The sequence below is a fragment of the Bemisia tabaci genome, chromosome 1 (assembly GCF_918797505.1).
Source record: "Bemisia tabaci chromosome 1, PGI_BMITA_v3".
In the NCBI taxonomy this organism is placed as follows: Eukaryota; Metazoa; Arthropoda; class Insecta; order Hemiptera; family Aleyrodidae; genus Bemisia; species Bemisia tabaci.
Window position 1 is genome coordinate 9,486,114 of NC_092793.1, and position 16,564 is coordinate 9,502,677.

Here is a 16,564-nt window from a genome sequence, read left to right on the forward strand (position 1 = left end):
TTAAGCTTCGCATTCGGTCCGATGGGGGGCAGCAGCAGCACAACCGACCACTGACCCGGAGGTCCTGCGTCGAAATCACGGCCACGGTAATCGGTGATTAGTGTTGGATGATCGATTATCGATATTTCCGAATTTGAAGCTATGGTAAGAGATCGATTATTACGCGGTGTTCGTTGCGATTTATTTATAATAAATATAAATATGGAATTATAATAAATATCATTATAATAATCACGTCCGTCGAGAATCCCTTGACTAATTCGGATTTTTTTACTTCTTTTCCGCAGGCTCGGCCCATGTGAGCAGCAAGACTCGCTCTGGGATAAGATGAGTGGTGCTAGTGCTGTAGCAGGAGGACTCAAGAAACGGAACCAGGAACGGAAGAAACCAGATCCCAAACCCCAGTCTCAGATGTAAGTACAAAATCCTATTTTTCCTAAAGGAAATGTATTGGGTCCGTTGGGGGTAGAAGGAAGAGCAGGGTTGCCACGGTCATGGAAAACCGGGAACTCTCAGGGAATTTCAAAAACTCAGGGAAAATTATGAAAGTGTGAGGGAAAAATATCTAAGTCACCTTTAATCGCTTATTGGAATGAGTTGGGCGTTTCGTGCAACATATTTTCCTAAAAACCATTCAAATTTTTGTCTTTTTAACCATCTGTCGTAGCTTCTTTTGTCAGGTAATTTTATCAAATTGTGTTAAGGAAATCAGAGAATAGTCAGGGATATTCATTTTCTAAATTCTGTGGCAACCCTGGAGGAGCTGGGCGTGCGACCCGGAAAGAGGTGTCAGCGATGAGAGCCATTTTTTGACGCGCTCATAGTTAAAAAAATTGTGCATTCCCTTTAAAAAATGGATTATTTTGATGAGGGTTGCCACAGACAGGGAAAACTGTGAAATGTCGAGAGTTTAAAAAAGTCGGGGGAAAATCCTTTAGTCACCTTGGTTTACTTTCTTAAATGGGTTTGATGGTTTGAACATCAAATTTTGCTTGAAAAATATTTCTAAATATGTATTTCTAACCATCTGACGTATCTTCTATCGTCAGGGAATTTCAAGGAAATGCGTCACGAAATCCAGGGAAATGTCCGGTAATTTCATTTTCTAAATTCTGTTGTAACCCTGTTCGGGACATTTTAAAAATTACCGGGAAACACGTCTTTAGAACTGCGTATACGTCACGCAAATCAGTGATAAGTGACGCAATTCACAAGAAAGTGGCGAAGAAGAACGTTCAGGTTTAATGTTTCCTAAGAACAATGGTCAAGTCAGAACAAAATTGCGACCAAAGAAATTCATTTCTATGCCACTAAGCTTCATGCACTGTGCGGCAGTTGCTCAGTCTCTAACGTCAGGGCAATTTTATAAGCCCCGTAATCGCCGATTCCGGCTGCTCAGCCTGATCGTTCGCATAAATAACCGGATTTATTTTTTTTCCTCCCTGAAGTAAAAAAACGCTCATTTTCCTGTAGGTCGGGCACCGCTGGCGTCGAGTTGGCGCGACTGGCGATCTCTAATTCCGACGCTCATTGTTGCCATGCAACAATTTCAGAAATCCCGCCTCCCAACTTGATTCTGGGACTTTTTTTCAAAGTCTCTTCGTACCGTCAGATTATAAAAGTAAGATAGACGAATTTAGTGGTGACGTCACGGAGCGATATTGTTGGTTCGATATTTCGAAAGTCGAAATGTGCCCCAACAAACAAACATAACCTCCAAAATGAACAATATACGAAATAATGCTAAAACTGCCTGAAACTAAAAAATTGCTCCATGGGACTTTAAAATTATGAAAGCTAGCCATTTACAAAAACGTTCGAGATCACAATAACAAAGAATTGATTGTATAATAAGCTCGTAATATCAGTGACAGTCATAAAGCGAATCCTCCTACCCCCCTGCGCCTAAATCCCGCAGATTCCTATATGTTCGTTTGTTGGGGCACGTTTCGACTTTCGAGATATCGAAATTAAATCGAGATGTAACGTCACACTAAATTCGTCTATTGTCTGCATCCCAGCGGCTCTGATGTCATCGGGAGTTTCCATAGGCGCTATGAAAACTGTCAGCTTTTTTAAACACGAAAATCTGGAAGCGCTGCTTCGGTACACCTCCAGACAGCGTTGTCGGTTCGCGAACTCTTCTCCTAAATCGTCATTTCCTACGAAATCCTGTGCAAAATCAATTCGAGTTTTTCCGTGCAAATTGGCAGCGTCGTCGCATGGCTCGGTAACCGAAAAAGGGGGTCATCGTCGGAGATAGCCCCCCTCCCGCCTCCACCAATCTCATTCGCTTATCACATCCATTCGTGATTCAACCCCCCGCCCCTCCCATCCATCATCAAGCGCCCAGGGTCAATGGTGTTGTGCTCATCCAAATGCGAAGAGGAATCACAACTTTCAGTTTTGGATTCATCGTAGTTTTAAATGCTTCGATCCGAAGCAAATTGAGGGGTTGAGATGATGTTGAATTTCTCAAGTTAACATATTGCCTTTTCAAACTATTTACACGGTGCGAGATAAAATCATTTCCAAAGTTGGATACCTTACTTCTTCTCTTTTTTCAAAATCGAAACATCGCGGTGTTAACATAACATTGTTCATATTACCTACCCCAATTATATTTTTTCTAATGTCACGCATCCGGAAATTTCATGAAGATTTGATTGTACACAGTTTGCAAGGTGATGTTTCTTTTAGGAGGGAGAAAGAGGACCTTAAGAGCCCGTGCATTGTAAAATTAATTTTTGAAGTTCAGTAAAGTAATGAAGCCAGTCAAGCTGGAACTCGGAGGAGTTTAACGTATTTTTTCCCCCCTTGATACCCCGGGAAGTGAGAGAAAATTACGATTTCTCAGCAAGGAATGAGCTCCTAAGAATCAGGGAAAAGTCAGGGAATTCTAGGTGGCGGTAGCCACCCCGGCCCAATCCTAAAAAACTCCCCCAAAAAAATGACGACCAGAAAAAAAAAAAAAAAAAAAAAAAAGACGGGTGGCTGTAAGCATAGTCATAAATTCTCGACACTATGCTTGAAACCCCCCGTTAATTGCAGCTTCAGAGGAAATCTGTGGGATTTTGCTGTGACGCGCCTTCATTTCCGTGCGACAACTCCCGCATGGCCGCGAAGTTGATTTGGCTGCGTGACCTAATCCAACCTAACTCGAGTCTACTGTGGCAGTTCTACGCCTTTGCGACAAATTGGAACCGGGTCGGGATCATTAATCGAAGTGAATCAATACCGGAAGCAAACAATCAGTTAGACGCCGAACGTATTCTGCTGTTATTTTCTATTAAGGGTGGAAATGTCGCGTCATAAAACATAGAACAACCGTCAATCTAGCTTATCGATAGCTAATGTTGAAAAATGTGTACCTCGATTGCAACCTTTATAAAGCTCCATTCTATTCTTTTATTTTCGAGGAGACTAACTAAAATATCTTTATAGAAATGTGTCCGCGATCACTTTAGCCGTGATTTTCTAATTGAACGTAGCAATCGCCGTCATTTTCAAATTGCCCCTGCTCTTTTTCCTCAGTTTTCCTACTAAGAAACGGGCGCATTTCAACGTCGAAGAATCGAAAAGGTTTTTTTTTTCTTCTTAAACCGAGACGAGGATGATGATCTAGGATAAGGTATTAGGAAGGGTATTTTTAAATCGTGGAGTAATACAGGTGGCCGCGACACTGACACAAGACACTTGAACCCTCAATGCCCCCTCCCCCTCGGTGTGCATCTGTTGTACAACTTGAAATTATCTGTGAAATTCAAAGTAGAGAAGCATTAATTCCGAGCAAAACCGTCAATTGGTTTCCTTTTTCAAAAATTAAACTTGATCGGAGATTTATAACGTCAAAATCGGAATATCGTATTAGTCGACTTTGACCATCGATTTACTGTTCTTACTTAATGCTTACTTTACTACTTTTACTTGATTACTAATGTTTGAAGGAGGAAAAACGAGAGAAACTTGAAATCCTCCATTATAACTGCAGCCGCATGCAGATGAAGCCTGCGCTACCTAGTAGTGGAACACCGCGCGCCTTCAAGTCCGTGCGACACCTCCCGCATCGCCGCGAAGTTGATTTAGTTGCGTGACCCAACCTCGAATCTTCAGTAGTAGCTCCACGCCTTAGCGACGACAGATTTGAAAAGCACCGCGCGCCTTCAAGTCCGTGCGACACCTCCCGCATCGCCGCGAAGTTGATTTAGTTGCGTGACCCAACCTCGAATCTTCAGTGGTAGCTCCACGCCTTTGCGACGGATTTGAATCGGTTCGAGAGCGGAAAAAGTGTATCGAACAGTGGATTAAACGTTATCCTATCGATCGTCTAATCGATTGTTACGATTAATCAGAATTTTGAGGATGTGTTAAGCAACGTTTTTTCGCAGCAAATAATCGCACATGCAAGTAAAGCGATTTTGATCGTCTAAGTTCTGACTAGCCATTATTTCATAGCATGTTTCGAAAACAATTGATGAATAATCGATTATTTCACTGTCGTTAATTGCTTGATCGATTACAGATTATTCGATTTTTTAAATAATGGAACATTGCTAGAGGGCATTTCGCCGCTTTGAGTTTTGCTCTCGGGGCGGGCGCCTTGTCCACTGCTGCCGTGCTAAGGAAGAACGCTGTATGAGCCTTGAAACGTTTCCAAGCTTCTTCCGATGAAAATCGAAATTACTGGGAAAATTGTGAATATTATTTTCCAAAATTTTCAGACACTTTTTTGTGCAATTTAATCTAAAATATCCAACAATTTCAAAGAGAAATACGCATGAATTTCGTCAAAAATACATGTTTTTTGGAGGGTGATTTGGCAACTCACGAATGTTCGTTCATACGGCGTTCTTCCTTAGCACGACAGTGTGAGCCGAAGCGATGAGCAAGAGGCAACGAGGCGCTAACAGCCAATGCTGGGCCGCGGATAAAGGCGACGACGCGACGAGCTTTGCCGTGCTTAGGAAAAACGCCGTATGAACCTTTGTGCGTTGCCAAATTTATTTCTATAAAATAAAAATTTTCAAGAAAACTTGTGAAAATTTTCCGTCCAATTTTGCAGAGAATTTTCTTCGCAATGTGATCTTATGTCCCAGAAGATTTCAAGTAGAAATATCGACGGTGAAACTACCAAACCACGTATCTCGTTTGCGGTGTTTAAAAATCTACGCTCACATTTTATTTTTTTGAAGTAGACCAAATCAATATCATTCCTTGAAATTTTCACAGAATTTTCTCCGCACGAAGAGGAAAAATCACAAAAATTTTCAAGACTGGACGTTAAGTAGTTTTTCATTTAAAAAATAAAGTATGACAGGAAGTTTGCGACGTCGCAAACCGAGATACGTGGTTTGGTAGTTTCACCGTCGATATTCATTATATTATTCGTCTCGAAAATTAATATTCGGAGGGGAAATTTGGCAACTCTCGGATGTTGATACGGCGTTTCTCCTGAGCTCGGCAGCGCTGGACGTTGCACGTTGACCGCACCGTTATGGAAAAACTTGTTGGCAGAGTCGAATGCTTGATGTTACCGGAATGAGCCCGAAGCCCGGCTCGTAATTAGCGTTGAATCCAACGTGTACAGGCACTGACGCGGTACGCGGTGCCCGCGCGCCACGGCGAAACCTACGTAACCGCGCGCCACCGTCCACCAAGCAACCGTGGTGCTGGTGAGTGGTGTCCGCTCCCAGGTTCATTCCGATTTTGATTTATACGGCCCGCGCTCCCGCACAGTGGATCGAGTCAATAGGAGAGCTCGGACAAAATTTGGAAACTTTAAACGCTTATAACTCCGTTTATACAAATTCTAAGGTTCTACAAGTGGTTTCATTGGTTTTCTCGTGAAATTTTCTTCTCGAGGCGCTCCTTGACTTTTAAAATGTGACGAAATGATCATTAAAATTTGCAGTTTTAGTCGAAAATTTCATGTCCGACCTCTCTAATTGACTCGATCCACTGTGCGCCGCTGCCGCTGTTCCCTTCCTGGTGCCGCTACCTCGCGCCATCTTGCCGCAGGTTCGCGCACCCGCTTCCCCGCTTCCGAGACCCTACGCCCACCAGCAGGCTGATTTTTGACATTGATAGACAAAGCTATAGACAAAGCAGAAAAAAGGGATATGGAGGGATCCTATTCGTGGAAGTTGCAATAGCCAAAGTAGGTAGGTAATAGACTAACTATAACAGCGACCCACGAGAGAACCAACAGTTAGTCCATCGTTTTCTCCCTTAGTCTTTAGGAACCACCCTTTCAACCAATAGGATCGCTTCATACTCCTTACGTCTTCTTTGTCTATAGCTTTGTCTATCAATTTCAATAATCAGCCTGCAGGGGCTGACTGTCGGAAACGATAGTCAAAGCTGTAGACTAATGAGACGGAGGATAAATGTACAGGGTTGCGACAGTCAGGGAAAACCGAGAATTGTCAGGGGATTTTAAAAAGTCAGGGAAAAATCGTCAAATCGCCTTCATTTGCTCTCTCGAGTGGGTTTGACGTTTCGAACATCAAATTTTGCCTGAAAACTATTTCTAACTATGTCTTTTGAAAAACTTGGCATTTGTTCACGTTAGTGAATTTCACCAATGTGAGTCAGGGAATATAATTTTTCAAATTCTGTGGCAACCCTGAATGAAGCGATCCTGTTGCTTGAAACGGGTGGTTGTCGGGGAAAATGATGGACTAACTATAGAGTCTCATAGCAGTTGCCGTTGGCTAGTTTAATACTCACCACCTTTGAGGATAGCAGCAGTTAATAACCTTCAATGGTTTGCAACAACCCTTCCTTCCTATCTAGAGCCGCCGTTTTTTTTTTTTTTTTTTTTTTTTTTTTTTGGTCCATGGGACCCCTGACAAAATGACTTAATCTACTAAAGTACAAGTGGAATGCCTCCTAATAATGTCATTACATCGTATTGGTCTCACCTTTAAGGTCTATTTTCCTACAATTTTCCGCGTCTGAAAGAAAGTATGAAAATATCGCGAACTCAGCTCTTTGACCTCTCTGAAATGAAGTAATAATATTTTGCGTGCAAATTCTCCATTCATGGCCGGATTCACCTACTTGCCGCCCATGGGCCGCCTATATTTTGCCGCCCCCTTATTCTCATTCGTTTTGAAACTCGATAAAAACCATCAAATGAACGTGCCAGCGGGGGAGAGGTGCATAAGACGCATTTACTCGTGTTGAACACATTTTTTGGGAAAGCCCTGTCAACACTACTAGCAAAAGTTCACGAAACTTTGCGCGAAAGTTAAGTTCCGTAAACCTATCTCTGTGTGGACAAGGCCTTCCATTCATAAGAAATGAACGAAAATATCATGAAGGAACAAACATAAATGCGGTTCAATGATTTTAACTTCCGCCACCGCGCCGCGCAGACCGCACCGTGTTGGACGCAATGCGTGAAGTATTCACGCAGTCTTGTAGGCGCTATGCGTTTCACGCTGACCGCACTGTTTGGCGCAATGCGTGAAGTATTCATGCATTCTTGTAGGCGCTATCCGTTTCACGCTGACCGCAGTGACCGCACTGTGTTTGATGCAAGGCGTGAAGTATTCGTGCAGTCTTGTAGGCGCTAATATGTGTTACATGCCGATCGCCGCGCCGAGGGCTTCTCATTTTCATCTCAAGTCCTCGTTATCATTTCTCTCTAAGTCGCGCCGTTCTAGGCCAAATTGCGTGTTTGGTTTCTCTCGTAACTATACTTATTGAGGGTGCTGTCTCTTGTATCACTAAGAGACGACAAAATTAGAAATTACTATACTCTCAGGAAATGAGAGATTTTGTCGCCTCTTCTCGTTTGTAATTTTGTTTTTATAAATCCGATTTGTTTTAATATAAATTCTCCTCCAGATTCGAATTTCATTGATGGGCGACTTCATCTCTGAGAATGGATGCGGGCGGATACTGCCGTGCTAAGAAAGAACGCCGTATGAACATTCGAGAGTTGCCAAATCTCCTACTATAAAATTTTTATTTTTGAGGAAAATTGTAAATATTTTTCCTCAAAATTTTCAGACACTTTAGATAAAATTACAAACAAAATTATCTGAGAAATCGGTAGAAGAATATCCAAAAATCTTCTCGTAAAGTGAGTGTGTGCCCGAGGAAATTTGGCAACGCCTGAAGGTTTATACGGCGTTTTTCCTTAGCACGGCAGGATAGGTGAGAGAATCGGCAACGAGGTTGCGGTCTTGAATTGATTGTGCAAACGGAATGAAAGAACGGATCAAAGCCAGCCCGCAAATGTTGCGGCGCTGCCGATGCCTGGACGGCTTCAATTTTTAAGTCCTGCCCCGGTGAGAGAGGGCATTTAAGCCTGAATCGCGGCACCGATGTGACACGCTTGCCCTCGACAGCTCGCGCGGAGGCTGGCTGCGCTGCCGCCGCTTCCAACGGATGACGTATCATCAGGCCAGGTTGTCTTATCTTAAGCGAATTTTCCTGATCGAATATCATTCATCAAACGTAGAGTACCTATATTGAGAGAGTATGGCCACTGGGTCCAATGGAGAGGCTTAGGACCCAAAAATGGCGGTGCTTTGTTTTGGTTTTTGTGGATGGGAGGGGGGTCATTGCCAACTTTTGACGGATATCACCAACCGCACTCGCTGCCAACCTTACTACATCCAAGATAATTTTTCTCGAAAATTGCACACAATTAGCCTTAAAAATATGTAACGAGGTCGCAATAGTGCATTTTGGTAAATTTCTCGTTACGATAAGCAAAGACAACTACATTTTGAGTCATTTTGCATTACATTAACTTATGGCGTCCGCCATTTTTGGGTCCTAAGGGCTCCATTTAGCCTAAGATGGCTGAGCCAATCAGAGGTGGTAACTCCAGTGGCCATACTCTCTCAATATAGGTACTCTAGAATGATCAGTCCTGAGTGATGCCGATGATCGGTGAAAACAGGAGCCAATCAGAGTTCACATATTTTTTTAAATGAAATTAAGAAGAAAATACGAAACACTAAAACGTAGCCAATTGCAAAAACAACTGACTTGAATTGATGAAACACAAAAACAGAAAGAAATGACGAAACTAAAATTCTCGTGAAGGATAAAGTTTCTGGCGTCGATTGCATTGCACTTTAGAAACCAAGGATATCCTCGTACTCAGTTTTCCTAGCAGTATCATTTTAAAGATGAAATTTACAAAATTTCAGACACCTGCAAATTCTCTATTTTTAATAACTTACTCCCCTATTCGATCTTCTCTAATGTGGAACCTTTTTATGTTTCAGTAATAAGTGCCTTAATGAGAAGCGGCGCAGAGAGCAAGAGAATATTTATATCGAGGAACTGGCCGAGTTGATTCATGCTCTCCCGGACATGAGCTCGCTTGCTGTCAACAAACCTGATAAGTGTGCTATCCTCCAGGAGACTGTCAATCAGGTACGTATCATATTTTCTGACTGATGTCCAGATATTCGGAGTTCATCGTGTGCGCCGAAATATTCTTTCTCATTTGAGGGGCTTGGAAGAGAGAATGGGGAGCATAAGTGCAGTTTTTGAAAAAATTGAGTTATTAATGAGTTCAACTAAGACTGGTCTTAAAATATATTTTCGGAAATCGACTCCCAAATTCCGATTATAAGCTTCAAAAAAGAGTTCGAACTTTCTTTCCTCCGTAAGGCCTCATGTAAATTTGAAACTTTAAACCTGTATTTCTCGAAATAGCAAAAACTGCACTTTTGCGCCTTGTCCTCCAAGTCCTTCATTTCTACATTATTACTTGTGGACCTGTGAGTGAAACAGGAAAAGGCTGTACAAACAGCAGCTTGATAAAAGATTTCAACGCTTGGTTTTGATTGATCCCTCTCTACCCTGAATGTAGAAGTTGATCAACCACGAGAAAAATGTTATCAATGAAGCAGTTGAGTGAGATGATTGTATTTGAATGAGTCGTGATTCAATAATAAACTGTAGATTTTACTGCTACAAATGAATTAGGATCGTTTTTCAACGAGTTACTTACCTTACTAGTTTTTTTTTTTTTTTTTTTTTTTTTGCTCCATTTTATTTTAAGATCAACGAGCAAGCCTTGTTATAATTGAGAGTACAAATTTAATCTATATCGTTTCCTGGTATACACGTGAAACAAAATCGAAACTTCCATCTTTAAACATATGCAACTTACAGAGAAGGAAAGAATTTGGATAAACTCTAACAAAACATAATCAAACTACGGAAAAACTAAATAAAAAACAATAATTAAACTACCGAAAGTATTATTGAACAGTATGTTGGAGTTTTTTTGCCAACGTGCGTTAAAAATTCAGCATAAAGCTGAAAATCTCAATACAGAGCACGTTGAGCAAATAACTCCAACCTACTGTCTTACGACTCGTGCGCCCACTGCAATCAGTTCAAGTGGGATCATTGAAGTTGGAATTTTAATGACGGTTCAGTATCTAGTCAGTTTACCTTCCTGTACTGTTTTTATCAAAAACTGAAATCCTGAAATTGAAATGAAAAAAAGCTATCAAATCGCACAGAGGGGATTCTCAAGCTCAGGAATGAAACAACTCAAAATATTTCTTTTAAAGGAACTTAATCGCTTTAAAATTAGCTTGTTGTCAATAGAGAATTTGCAGGTGTCTGAAATTTCGTGTTTAGGTGAAAACTACTGAGTGAACTGAACACAAAGATACCCTTGGTTCATGAATCGAATAATGATTGGAGAAGATATGACAAAATGATCTAATCTGCTAAAATACATGTGTTTAAATGGGAAATGCTGCCAGATGACGTCTCTAGGCGGTGCATTTTCTCACTTTTGAATCTATTTTTCTACTATTTTCCATATCAGAGAAAAATTATAGAAAATTCTGTGAAATCAGCTCTTTAAGCACTTTCAGATGAAGCAATAAAACATTTGCATGCAAATTCTCCATTGTTATATGTAGTGTAGGTACTTATACTAGGTAGGTACTTTATATCTAGTGTAAGGTTACATTTTGTGTTGTTTTTTCAGATCCGGCACATTAAACAACAGGAGGCATCTGGAAGCAGTGATGCTGTGCAGCAAGGGGAGGTATCTTCATCGAAACCAACGCTATTAGCTAACAATATATTTGGGCCTCTCCTTCTGGAAGCTCTCGAGGGGTTTTATTTTATCGTCAACCAAGACGGCAAAATAGAGTGCGTCTCAGAAAACGTTCACCAGTTCATCCGATTTACCCGCGACGAACTCATCGGCAAGTCAATCTACAATTTCATTCACCTCGGCGATCATGCCAGATTCTCCTCTTGCCTCTTGCCCATGTCGGTCGGTTGGTCTCCCTTAGACCGATCCTCAGTTGACCCATTAACAACCCGTAAAAAAATTTTCAACTGCCGTCTACTCATCGGTCCGTCCGCTGGTCGAGAAGAAACGATGGAAGAGAAGCAACAAAGGATAGAAAAATATGAAACCATGCAGGTTAGTATTTTGCTTCTGAACCTCATAATTCATTCATAGATCAATGTTGTGATCAAAGATGTTTGCACCAACCACTCATGCAGGCCTCACTTATACTTTATTATTCAAAACAAATTGAGTTTGCAGGGATATCACAAGTGAGCAAATTATTGAAGAAAGTGGCTTTTTTACCACTGATGTTCTTCTTCATTAATGGCACTCACAGCAGCAAGAATGCATTTGAAATCTAAGTAAATAGCCGTAAAAAATAATATCTAGTTTTATTCAGAGGTCCTCAGGATCAAGCTAAATATAATTTTTGTAGGTATAGACTTTTGTCTGCACACATTTTGCAAAGTTTAAGTAGCAGACAAAACTAGACTGTCTTGAGTTCTTGTTAAAATACTCAAAAGGGTATCCTTGTCGGGCTACCTGTTGCACGGTGATGATCTTCTCATTTACAGCATTTTTGGTTTGTTTATGTGATGCTCCCAGTCGCATTCCTGTCACTGTCAAAAACATTATATCAGGACTTGTCTCCGCCTATCTCATTGTCAGTCTTTTGACAAAGTTGTGCAGGTTTTAAAGAAGGAAAACCCATACAATCTTGTGTAGGCCTATTTTTAAGAAATACCAAAATTGTTTCAAAATAGCACCACTAGTTAAGTCCCTACATTGCAATAGACACAGGGCATTAAGGAAGATGAGTGTTGAAATCAGAAACCTTGCATATCAGTGACTAATTATGTCAGTATATTCTCATCCTTGCCACTCTTGCAAGTGAATATGTATGCTGTCACATATGCTGTGTAATCTTTGAAATGAAAAAAAAAAAAAACACACACATTGAAATGATTTACCATGATTCGGTGCTCCTTTTTTCAGATCTCATCAGCTCAAGTACCTTACCCTGGAGAAAAGAGCAATGGTGATACCAGTACTAGTAGTGGCGGTGAAGTAAGCTCTGAATGTGCAGATGTCGGCCCATGCTTACTGTGTGTTGCACGACGCATCCCGCCTAATGAAAAACCAATGGGTACTCCAACGGAACAGTTCACTATGAAACTAGACCCCAGTGGTAAAATAGTTGGTGTTGACACGTCATGTGTATCATCGACATATTCCCAGTATTTAAATAAGGTAAGCGTTTTACTCTCTTCAAACTTATTTCTTATGATATTTTACAATAAAATCAATCATCAGCTTTAAAACCATAGTATAAGTGTTTATGAATCTAAGAACATGTTTTGTGTTGAATCCTTCTTAACTTTTGGAAGTGTAAAAGGAATTGCTGCTGAATAGCTATCAAAGGTGTAGCCTGTGTATGTGATCATTTTCGAAACCGTCCACAAGACTTGTGAAGGCCAGTATATTCAGAAAATCTCTCTAAAGTCCTGTTCCTAAGAAATCGATTTAAAGAATTTTTCCAGCAATTTCATATGCATTTACAACTACAGCAATACCGCAATTATTTTGTTTGTTATGTTTTTATGCATATTCGATTATCCAGCATTTTTGTTACCTGGTATGGGGATTGGATAATCGAGGTGTTCCCGCAATTGAGAAGCGTCATCTAAAGTGTCACATTTAAAGCTAATTATTTTTGGAGAGTTTTGTCTCTCATATTTCTTGATGACCATCCATTTCAATCAGGGCGATGAAGATTTTAATCATCCTCTGGCAAGCTATGAATTTTAATATTATGAAGTAAATTAATTTGGCTTGGCTAGATGGAATTTTAACAACCTCTAACATGTCTGTTCTACTCTGTTCCTCCAGGATTTAAAGGGGCGATTAGTGCAAGAACTTTGCCATGACCAAGATTTCATAAAACTAGATTCTCATTTAAAAGAAACCCTAACCACAGGATGTTGTATGAGTGCAATTTATAGGTTGCGCCTTGCCGCCGAAAAGTATGTTCACGTTCAAACAAAGTCGAAATATTTCAAAGCCACTGGAATTGATCCCGACTTTATAATGGCAACTCATTCTATAATTAGGTAAGTCAAAAACTTCTTACAGTCTTATTCTATTTATTTATCTTAATTTATATAATTAGCTAAGTGATGCTCGCAATCAAAGAGCATGCTATCAAGTAAAAAACAATAAGTTTAAGAAGGTATCATATCGCCACCTTCTTGCCAAAGTATCACAAGCGTCATTAGTGCTCAGGCATTAATTGTCCAACTTCTCGAATTTGGTTAATTTTTTACACAACAACAAATGAATAGAATCACTTGTAAATCAGGCAGATTAGACACTTGTGATGAGGCAGATAAGGTCGCAATTATAAGTTCATGCTGTAGCTTAGTCCCTAACGCAGTGTTCGAAACTCACAGGTGCCAAATGTGCCTGTAAAATAGGTCATGGCGCCTAAAAAATGAAGGCTCTGCTCCAACGTGGCCCCTCAAAAGTGCCCCCTCCCAAAAAACAAATCCTAATTTTTCTGTTTGTTGATTTTTCGAAAGTAACAAGTTACAGCTACTAGCTCTGTAACTAAAACATCTTGCGTCCAACTTTTCACAAATAGTGCTGTGATATATAGGCTAAAAGTCAATTTGGCCCCCAAAAAATCTTCAATGGCCTCTAAAAGTTGAGCTTGGTGGGCCACATGGCTCCATTACTGTATTGTCAAAATCAACTTTGATCTTCAGCTAAAGACTATAATAGAGGCTTTTTTTTATCACAAGATTCCATTTTAACCATTTTTCAATCAAATGCCAATGGTTCCTGAAAAAAGCAATTTTTGGGAAGCTCTCTATGTACCCGTCCTTTAAGCAACGTAATTCTTACTATTTCCTCACTGATGAAAGTAATTCATTTTTTTGTATTTTTCACAGTGATAATGATGTGCCAGCAACGTCAGATAGTTCGATATCTGGACCAAGTTTGAGTACAAGCTCTGTAGGAGGTCCATTAATGCCTATTGTCAATGGAAATTTACAAGGACCACCGAATTCTCGAAGGAGCACAAATGAATCCTGTAATACCATTACGCTTAACTCTAACTCAGCTTACCATACCTTTACTCTCAATAATGACATTAGTATGTCTGATTTGAATGATCTATTTCCTACGTCTACGTGTAGTTGGGATCTAAATATGCCGAGCAACGAAGAGCGGCCTAGTTGGGACGGGCCAGAGTCCAGGCAGTCGCTTACACCAGCCCAAAGTCCACTAAACCCATACTCTCAGGCGACACAACCTAGCCCAGCGACAAATCCACCCACTACCCCATTTTCAAACTCCTTTGTGTTCAGTCCGCTTCCAGTTCTGGATGAACCAAAAGAGCAAAAAGAGCCGTTAGAAAGTGCATCAGAAAACGGGGAATCAGCAAGGTTGCGGAATTTGTTGACGAACAAAAGAAGCTCTACTGATAGTGAGGATAGTCAAGCTGCTGGTAGAAATAAAGACCGGATCTTGAAGAAACTTTTGGATCAAGAAAAGGAGGAAGGCTCAGAAAATATTAGTGTGAAAATTGAAGAAGGGATGAGTGGTTTGGTGAGGAGGCATAGCATGGGTACACCACATACTACCCCTACGCACCCTCCACCTGATACGCCGCCTGCTCAACAGAACAAACCATCATCTGGAAATAACAATATGTTATTACAAGTAAGTGCTAGCCCTATATCTTTGCTATATTGTCTGTAAAATGGGTCATTCCTTGTCAACTGTGCCAGGCTCGGAACTCGACCCCCTCCGATTTGGCTGAAAATTGGTATACGGGGTCTTTACATCATTATAAGAAACTAATTTGAAGGGTTTTCCCATCCGACGCCCCGTTCGCGAGATATCGACCCCCAAAGATGGGGTGAATTTTAGCGATATTCAAAAAAGCCTGTTTTAGCGATTCTCATTTTCTCGACTTCCCTCTCTTTGACTCTCCATAACAAGACTGTATCAATCCATCATACTTTGAAAGAGTATTTCTAGACCAGTTTTTCATGTAGATTTCGAATATGCCATCGAAATTTAGCTAAAAATTATTTAAATGGCCGTAATTTAGGATTTTTTAAAATTTACTATTTTTTCGCCATTCAATGTTCAAACTGAATTATCTAAAAAACAGTCGCTCCGATTTTCGATTTTTTTTTTGTACTTCAAGTTTAAGATATATACTTTTGGTTGATATACTTTTTTCAATTGCTTTAGGACAGTTAAGGGCATAAAAAAAATTCTAATAGGCCAAAAAAGGTCAAAAATTGGTAAAAAGACGATTTTTTACATTTTAATCCAAATATTTCGATAATGAACACTTCAATTAACTATGTTTTCCCCCAGTTTACCCTCTAAGATGTATAAAATCAGACTATCGACACTTTCCATACATTTACCGATTGATTAACGGCCTGATGGAAACCACCCTGTTGCAAATATAACCAGAAGTAAGTCTGTCTACATTCAATAAACTATCGGTACTGTAAGGTAAAATTATTACATTGCCACTAAATCAGTTGATTCTCCCAGAATCTGGATCTATTTACCTTCAAGGATAGAAGAAATGGTAATTTAAAAAAAGGTATACAAATATCAATTGTCACCTTCAATATTTTTTTTTGTCCTTTCCTTCATGTCATGTCTGAAACAATTATTATGAAAACGCTCAATATGAAATATTTTTCAGCTGCTCAATGAACGTAAGGATGATGATGATGTTGAGGCAAGAGCGGGGCTCAAGAAGCAAAACGAATTGCTCCAACATCTCTTCAAGGAAGAAGATTCGTCTAAACATAATTCTACAGATGTAAGTTACTATAATTTTTCTTTTATCTATTTTCTCCTAATTTTTCAAATAACTCATTCTCCTTTTAAAGATTGTGCTTGATGAGATTGCTCCTTCCAGTTCTAACATAATTAAAATATTTGTGCCCATCAAAATTTCTTAGGTAATGTTCAGTTATTCCTGGTTGTATCCTACTAGGAATAGGTAGATAGTAGGAATAGGTGAAAAGAAAAATAAACAACCAGCAAAGAATAAAAAAAAAAAGAAAAAAAAGGAGAGAAGAACAAGGATCAAAACAAGCATAATAAATAATATAGATCACTAAAAAGAACGAATTAAATGGTATAACAGAGACATTTTCGAAACTATATTTCAAAACGCTATTTTGAAACACAGAATTCATTTCTCTCATCATTAGATTACTCATT

General features: G+C 39.9%; 1 protein-coding gene across 5 annotated transcripts in view; it reads left to right on the forward strand.

Annotated features, from left to right (window-relative positions):
* The window catches only part of tai (basic helix-loop-helix family member taiman), a 254,441-nt gene that overhangs the window by 213,645 nt on the left and 24,232 nt on the right, over positions 1–16,564 (forward strand). For all 5 annotated transcript variants that reach the window (XM_072295888.1, XM_072295882.1, XM_072295871.1 and 2 more), the window contains 7 exons: positions 288–413; positions 9,252–9,402; positions 10,985–11,431; positions 12,296–12,550; positions 13,190–13,410; positions 14,251–15,025; positions 16,038–16,157. In XM_072295888.1, coding sequence (XP_072151989.1) covers positions 328–413; positions 9,252–9,402; positions 10,985–11,431; positions 12,296–12,550; positions 13,190–13,410; positions 14,251–15,025; positions 16,038–16,157 — 2,055 coding nt within the window. In that variant the 5' untranslated portion in view covers positions 288–327. The remainder of the gene's footprint in view (positions 1–287; positions 414–9,251; positions 9,403–10,984; positions 11,432–12,295; positions 12,551–13,189; positions 13,411–14,250; positions 15,026–16,037; positions 16,158–16,564) is intronic.